An 8,600-nucleotide genomic window follows, 5' to 3' on the forward strand; every position below is an offset into this window, starting at 1 on the left:
GTACACCTGTTGGTGGGCTTCCCTTGTGGCTCAGCTGGTAAAGAATCTGCCTGCAATGCAGAGACCTGGGTTCGATCCCTGGATTGGGAAGATCCCCTGGAGAAGGGAAAGGCTACCCACCCCAGTATTCTGGCCTAGAGAATTCCACCGACTGTATAGTCCACGGGGTCGCAAGGAGTTTATTAAAGCTTTCACAAGAGTACATTAAAATAAATTTTAAAGACTGCCTGATTTGTGGCAAACACCCAAATTACAATATTACTTATAATCTTTGTAGTCAATGGTCACAAAGAGCTGGCTGCCTGGCTGCGATTATTTGCTGAATCTCTGGAATTGAGGCAGTTCAAAACCATGAAGGAGTTTTGCATCACTTAAAAATCAGGTGCTTCTCAACACCAGGCTCTAAAAATGGCATAGGCTGAGACTGAATAATCTCTTTTCCAACTTTCTTACAAGAACACAGGGAAAGACAAAAGAACTGAAAACTCTCAAACTGTTCATAGCCAACTAGAGCTGCATTTAATATTTAATCATCCAAATCATAAAAGAGTAAAGCAAACGGGTTGTTGAGCTGAGGTACTATCCAATAAAGACCTCACACTCATACTACCACTTTCTCACTCTCAAATTGTGCATTTAAAACGTTGGTTTCCTGAAATAGGAATCTGGCAACAAGCGAAAAAAACAGTATAACTATATGGATTAGTAAACTGTTATTATATCCGAAAAGTTCATATTAAGAGTATCAAGACAGTGGATATTTTCAAGAGTTGCAATGGCTGCTTGATAGAGGACTTGAACTGAAGACCCGTAAAGAGAAAGAGAAAAAAAAAAAAATCTGGATTAGATCACAAAGCAGAAAAACAAACGTTATAATAAAACAGGGAAAAAAAAAAAAAACAGGGAAACCGATTCTTTGGGAAAGGCATGTGCAATCGCCAAGACGATATTCAGGAAGATGTCTTTTTCCCTCAAAAGAAAAATTCCTAAAAAGCCCAGAATGCTACAGTACTGAATTGTGAGCAGCGGCAATGAGATGTAAAGAAAATAGATACGATATCTGGGTGAGAGATGACTCGAATTCTCATGGGAAGAAAAGCAGCCAAAGCTTAGCGCACAGAACACGGAATCCAGTTTTAGGCTTGCAACAACTCAACCATCTCCTTTGAGCCCAAAATCTCCAGATGAAAAGGATGTAACGTCTTGGAGAGACACTGGTGATTCAAATGACTCGGGGGGGAAGGGAGGTGGTGAAAGAGAGTCAAAAAGCCTTCTCGAGGAAAAAAAATCATGTGACTCTCGGACAAAGAATGCACAAAGAGCTAAGAACCGGAGAAAAGGTCCTGGGAAAGACGCTCCACTCGGACAACTGAAAAGCAGAAGAGAGAACCACTACACAAAAGGGATGGACGGGGCCGAACCCGAAGCCCGCGTGTTCGAGGGACCTGAGGCCTCCAGCCTCAAGCACCAACTGGGACCACCGTGCGGGGGCACTGTCTCCGCGCCGGCGCGCGCGGGAAAAACGGCGGCCGAGCCGGAAGGGGGCAGGGCGAGGCGCTAAGGCGCCCCGCCGGGCACTTACGCGGCCGCTTCTTCCTGAGGCTTTCGACGCGCTGACGGGAGACCGAGGTAGCGCCGCTGTAGGAGCCTGGCCGATCCCGCCTTACGCCCTCCCCCGAAGGCGAGGCCGAAGCCGAGGCCCCGACGGCAGGGGCTGACGCGCTGTTCGCCCGGCGCCGCAGTGGCTCCCGCCGCCGCCCATCGGGGCCCCCGAACACCGGTTCCCGGGCCGACGAGGCAGAAGTGGCGGCGGCCCTGCCGTGGCGCTCCATGGGCGCGGCAAGCCAGCCAGCTCCCATCCGCAGCAGCCACCGCTGCCGCCCGAGCCAGCCCCCCAGCGCTGGTCCCCTCTTCGCCTCCTCCGCGTCAAGCCAGTCGGAGCAAAAGAGCACCTTCGGCAGGCCGCCTCTTCCGTTGCGCCAACGCGCAGCCAGCCAATCCAAGCTGGCTGGGGGCGGCCCGACGGCCTGCTGTCCAATCGGTTCTCTGACTCGAGGCGAATCGACTGCGCCTCCGTCCAATGAAAAGCTCCCAGGACGGGGCGGAGCAGAGGAAGGCGGGGGAGGGGATCCTGGCTGGGCGGAGGTGGAGAGCGGTGTTGACGAGCAGAGTGATGGCGCCGCCGCCCAATGGACCAGTGGGTGGAGGGGCTTGCACCTTCTTCCAGCCGCTGCACCCTCCTGAGCTAGTGTACAGGTCGGCTCTCCAGTCCCCGGAACTCTCCCGGGAGCCGCCTCGCGCCCCCGAGCCCCACCTCGCGCCCCCGAGCCCCACCTCGCTGCTGCGTCCCGTCTTCTCGGCTTGCCCCTCCCCTAAGCCCAGCAGTGTCCCGCAGGGTCTGGTCGCAGGTGTTGGCGAACGGAAGGGCTTGAACTGCGGCTGAACTTAGCTTTTGTCCTGATTCTAACGCTGCAGTCTAGACCTCCAGTCCGTCGCGCTCTGTTTAACCACCACCCCCTCCCCCAGCACTCCCACTGGCGGGTTTGGGTAAGGAGCCCTCCATTCCTCCTGCGTTAGAGACTGTTCCCAGTACCAGAAGGAAGGAAAGGACTGGGGTTGGTATCCATGGCAACTGGAAGAACTAGGTGGGTTATAAATCCTTCACCACCCTCCTGTAGTGAAGGAGGGAGGGTGTGGGAGCCAGAAAGTAGGGTTGGCTTTTGTATGGAATCTGGATCCTCTTTCTGTGTGGTGTGGCCTGGGGGACGTAGAAGGGTTTGGTGGTCGCCTCGGGGGCTGGGTTGTTGGGATTTTGTTTAGTTGCTTTTTTTGTTTGTTTTTTGAATCATCACCTTCTGGGGGGCGAGAACATGGTCACCTCCAGCCCTGAGATACTCACCTGAGATACTGAAGGTCCATCCAAGCAGTTCTTCTCCCATAGGTTGCCCATGCCTGGAATGATCCACAACGCTGTTCCCCCTAGGCACTCCGTCAAGTTTAGTGGGACCTGACTCACTAATTATATCATAAGTGCTTCCCCTCAGAGCCTGTAATGCCCCTTGTGTTCATCTTTCCTGTTAAGACAGCTAGTGGCAGGTTGAACAAGAAGGATGAGCTTTTCTCTTGCTTGTTGAATAGAATTACCGTGTTCACCCAAAACTAGCTCCCCTCACTGTAGGAATAACTCTGGAGATCCAATTTCCTAGCTCTGGAAATTCTGTCTCCTGCAGGAAGCCACACCATAGGGATCCTACAAGAACCAAGAAAACCTATAGCTACTCTTCTATATCTCGGTGCCCAACAATGCATATGTTTCTGCATCCCCCAACTAAAAATAATATGGTTTTCCTTGACTTGAGGGGCTTTACATCAAGTCTCTAAGCTCCAATAGATCATTCTGAAGAATCAAAAATCATCATCACCTGAGACTTCCAAGACAAACCCAACATCAAAACAACACTTGAAATATGTGTACCCTTCCCTTTTTACATGTCTTTACGTGTTACTTAATCCTCCTAGGAACGTTTGAATGATGAGGCAACTTATCCAGAGGTATACAGCTTGAAAAATTGACAATCTGGATTCCTGAGAAATTCAACTACTCTCTGCCTTATGATAACCAAAAGGCACAGATTCTGTGACGTTCCAATAAATTACTGGGAGGCTTTTTCTCGTCTTAAATACATACGCACAGCTTCACTCACTAGTGTGGACTTGAAGTCTCTGGCTGTCATTAAAGTTTATCCAAAATAAAAGATGAAGCAGACACAAATGACAATTAGGCAAGGTGTTTATAATCCTCAGTAAAAAAAAAAATGTAAATAAATTGGGGAAAAGAAATCATACATGAAAAAATACATACTATATGTCTCCACTTATGTGAAGTTCAACATTGATAAAAAATGTTAGGGACTTCCCTGGTGGTCCAGTGGTTAGGACTCCATGCTTCCACTGCAGGGGACTCAGGGTTGTCCCTGGTGAGGGAGTCAAGATCCCGCAAGCTGTGTGGCACAACCAGGAAAAGTAAAAAATAAAAAATCCCCAAACAACAAATGCTGGAGAGGATGTGGAAAGAAGGGAACCCTCCTGCACTGTTGGTGGAAATGTAAATTGCTAAGGCCACTATGGAGAACAGTATGGAGGTTCCTTAAAGAACAGCTACCATATGACCCTGGAACCCCACTCCTGGGCATATATCCAGAGAAAAACATGGCCTGAAAAGATAACATGCACCCCCAATGTTCACTGCATCACTATTTACAATGGCCAAGATATGGAAACAACTAAACGTCCATCCACAAAGAAATGGATTTAGAAGATGTGGTATATATAGATACAATGGAATAATACTAAGCCATTAAAAAGAATGAAATAAGGCCATTTACAGCAACATGGATGGACCTAGAGAGTGTCATACTGAGTGAAGTAAGTCAAAGAAGGAGAGATAGCATATGACACCCCTTGTATGTGGAATCTAAAAAGAAATAATACAAAAGAACTTACTTACAAAACAGAAAGAGACTCACAGACTTAGAAAATGAACTCAAGGTTCCTGGCAAAGGAAGGGATAGTTAAGGACTTTGGGAAGGTCACGAACATACTGCTATATTTAAAATGGATAACTAGCAAAAGTCCTATTGGATTAGCACATGGAACTCTGCTCAATGTTGTGTGCCAGCCTGGATGGGAGGGGATTTGGGAGAGAATGGAAACATGTATATGTATGGCTGAGTCTCTTCACTGTTCACCTGAAACTATCACAACATTGTTAATTGGCTCTACCCCAATACAAAATGTTTTTGGTGTTAAAAAGTAATAAAAAATAAAATAAATTATTTAGAAGGCAGAACACTTGTTACTTTGAGGGGTGAGAAAAGAGTAGTAGGTAGAATTGACCAGACAGGCTTCTAAAAGGCTGGTAATGTTTGGTTTCTTTGGTCTGGATGGTGGTTACATGAGTGTGTCCACTTTGTAACATTTCATCAAGATGTTCACTTTTTCGGTATGTGTATTATATCTAAGTAAAACTTATTTTTAAAAAATTGAAGATTTGACTTGGAGCAAAGTAAATCCATGATTAAGCTTCAGGGGTTTTTTGTTTGTTTTTTTTTTTTGCCAAAAAAAAAAAAAAAATGAAAGTAGCAAGTAAGAGGCTTTCTTTCTCTGTGATTATTAGTTTATTTTATAGGGAGAGCATTATTAAGTTCTTTATCACTTCTCTCAGTTATTAAGTTCTTTATCATTTCTCTCAATTATTTATCCTTGGGGAGAAGTGAATATTGTGATGTACACACCAGAATAAGAAGCACAGGGGTCATGGTAAGCGTAGTGCTTCAGAAGAACTAATCAAATTCTAAAGTAATGACTTGCAAATTTAGAGCCATTTCAGCAACAAAACATCATTCAAAACATACTTCTACCACATTGGTGGTTTAGTCGATAAGCCAGGTCCAACTCTTGTGACCCCATGGAGTGTAGCCCACCAGGCTCCTCTGTCCATGGGATTCTCCAGGCAAAAATACTGGAGTGGGTTGCCATTTCCTTCTCCAGGGGATCTTCCCGACCCAGGGATTGAACCAGGGTCTTCTGCATTGCAGGCAGATTCTTCCAACTGAGCTGTGGAGAAAGCCCAATACATGAGTAATTCACCCAGTTATAGTACAGAGAAATCAAGAAATATCAAGAGACTATATATATATATTTTTAATATATATATACATGTGTGGGAATTTGATTACTAGGTAAAATAACCCCAAATTTAGTAGCTTAAAATAGTGATACTTATTATCACACTTTCTGTAGGTCAAGAATTCGGGAGTGACTTGGCTGTGTGGTTCTGGCTTAGGGTCTTTCATTTGAGGGTATAATAGGCTTCAGTATCCACTCCCAACATGACTTACTCACAAAACTGGCTGTTGGCAGGAGGCCTCAGCTGCCACAACATGGGAGCACTCCATAGGATTGTCTTGAGTGTCTCCACAACATGGCAGCTAGCTTCTAGAGCGAGTGATCCAAGAGAAAACAAGGTAGAAGTTGCAATGTCTTAATATCTAGCCTGTGAAGTCCTATCCTGTCATTTTTACAATATTCTACATATTACACAGACCAGCCTAACATGAGTTGGTAGTACACAAGGATAAGAATAGAATACCAGGAGAGAAAGAATCACTGGAAACCATCTTGGAGCCCACAGTGTGCCTTCTGGTTCCTAATGAGTCATATCCTCTTAAAGTGAAGTCACTCAGTCATGTCTGACTCTTTGCGACCCCATGGACTGTAGCCTACCAGGCTTCTCCGTCCATGGGATTTTCCAGGCAAGAATACTGGAGTGGGTTACCATTTCCTTCTCCAGGAGATCTTCCCGACCCAGGGATGGAACCTGGGTCTCCTGCATTGTAGTCAGACGCTTTACCGTCTGAGCCACCAGGGAAGTCCCACATCCTCTTAAGTACTTTTCAAAAATCAGGAGACAGACTCTGAGTTTCTAATGAGTTTTCTTGCTACTAAAGTAAAGCATCACTGGAAAGTAAAAAGGAAAGTATGATCACAAGCATGTCAAGCCACAAGTTCTTTCTCCTTTCACTGGACTCCATTCAGTTCAGTTCAGTTCAGTCACTCAGTTGTGTCCGACTCTTTGCGACCCCATGAATCGCAGCATGCCAGGCCTCCCTGTCCATCACCAACTCCCGGAGTTTACTCAAACTCATGCCCATCGAGTCGGTGATGCCAACCAGCCATCTCATCCTCTGTCGTCCCCTTCTCCTCCTGCCCCCAATCCCTCCCAGCATCAGGGTCTTTTCCAATGAGTCAACTCTTTGCATGAGGTGGCCAAAGTACTGGAGTTTCAGCCTCAGCATTGGTCCTTCCAATGAACACCCAGGACTGATCTCCTTTAGGATGGACTGATTGGATCTCCTTGCAGTCCAAGGGACTCTCAAGAATCCTCTCCAACACCACAGTCCATTAGTGCCAAGGAAATAAAAAGTGTAGATCAGGCCTCTTTCAAGCACAAGAACTTTTTTCAGAGTACAATAGTGTAGGGAGTTTGGGAAAACCTTGCCTACAGTCTTTCCGAAAGGACAAAGATATATAGAACATGAAGTTCTTAAGCTCCTAGACATTCTTCCAAGGCCTGACCCCTGGCCCAGAATCTGCTATTGAGGAGGGATAGAGATCCTAGATATGGAAGGTTCTATTCCTTGCCAGTGGCCACAGGACTGGAAAAGGTCAGTTTTTATTCCAATCCCTAAGAAAGGCAATCCCAAAGAATGCTCAAACTACTGCACAATTGCACTCATCTCACATGCTAGTAAAGTAATGCTCAAAATTCTCCAAGCCAGGCTTCAGCAATACATGAACTGTGAACTTCCAGATGTTCAAGCTGGTTTTAGAAAAGGCATAGGAACCAGAGATCAAATTGCCAATATCTGCTGGATCATTGACAAAGCAAGAGAGTTCCAGAAAAACATCTATTTCTGCTTTATTGACTATACCAAAGCCTTCGACTGTGTGGATCACAATAAACTGTGGAAGATTCTGAAAGAGATGGGAAGACCAGACCACCTGACCTGCATCTTGAGAAACCTGTATGCAGGTCAGGAAGCAACAGTTAGAACTGGACATGGAACAACAGACTGGTTCCAAACAGGAAAAGGAGTACGTCAAGGCTGTATATTGTCACCCTGCTTATTTAACTTATATGCAGAGTACATCATGAGAAATGCTGGGCTGGAAGAAGCACAAGCTGGAATCAAGATTGCCGGGAGAAATATCAATAACCTCAGATATGCAGATGACACCACCCTTATGGCAGAAAGTGAAGAGGAACTAAAAAGCCTCTTGATGAAAGTGAAAGGGGAGAGTGAAAAAGTTGGCTTAAAGCTCAACATTAAGAAAACTAAGATCATGGCATCTGGTCCCATCACCTCATGAAAAATAGATGGGGAGACAGTGGAAGCAGTGACAGACTTTATTTTTGGGGGCTCCAAAATCACTGCATATGGTGACTGAAGCCATGAAATTAAAAGACACTTACTCCTTGGAAGGAAAGTTATGACCAACCTAGATAGCATATTAAAAAGCAGAGACATTACTTTGCCAACAAAGCTCCCTCTGGTCAAGGCTATGGTTTTTCCAGTGGTCATGTATGGATGTGAGAGTTGGACAGTGAAGAAAGCTGAGCGCGGAAAAATTGATGCTTTTGAACTGTGGTGTTGGAGAAGACTCTTGAGAGTCCCTTGGACTGCAAGGAGATCCAATCAGTCCATCCTAAAGGAGATAAGTCCTGGGTGTTCATTGGAAGGACCGATGCTGAGGCTGAAACTCCAGTACTTTGGCCACCTCATGTGAAGAGTTGACTCATTGGAATAAGACCCTGATGCTGGGAGGGATTGGGGGCAGGAGGAGAAGGGGACGACAGAGGATAAGATGGCTGGACGGCATCACCGACTCGATGGGCATGAGTTTGAGTAAACTCCGGGAATTGGTGATGGACAGGGAGGCCTGGCATGCTGCGATCCGTGGGGTCGCAAAGAGTCAGACACGACTGAGTGACTGAACTGAACTGAACTGATTCCTCCCCAGGTATTGAAAGAACTGAA

General features: G+C 46.0%; 1 protein-coding gene across 2 annotated transcripts in view; it reads right to left on the bottom strand.

Annotated features, from left to right (window-relative positions):
• Positions 1-1,953, bottom strand: part of PANK2 (pantothenate kinase 2) — a 29,130-nt gene extending 27,177 nt beyond the window's left edge. Inside the window, exon 1 of one of the 2 annotated variants that reach the window (XM_043480114.1) lies at positions 1,583-1,712. Coding sequence is in view for 1 of the 2 variants with exons in the window: in XM_043480113.1 (XP_043336048.1) it covers positions 1,583-1,859 (277 nt within the window). In the remaining variant the exon portion in view is untranslated. Of the gene's footprint in view, positions 1-1,582 lie in introns of both variants that reach the window. The other variant, XM_043480113.1, reaches the window with a different exon arrangement.
• Positions 1,954-8,600: the final 6,647 nt, after the last annotated feature.

Source organism: Cervus canadensis, chromosome 10, assembly GCF_019320065.1.
Source record: "Cervus canadensis isolate Bull #8, Minnesota chromosome 10, ASM1932006v1, whole genome shotgun sequence".
NCBI lineage: Eukaryota > Metazoa > Chordata > Mammalia > Artiodactyla > Cervidae > Cervus > Cervus canadensis.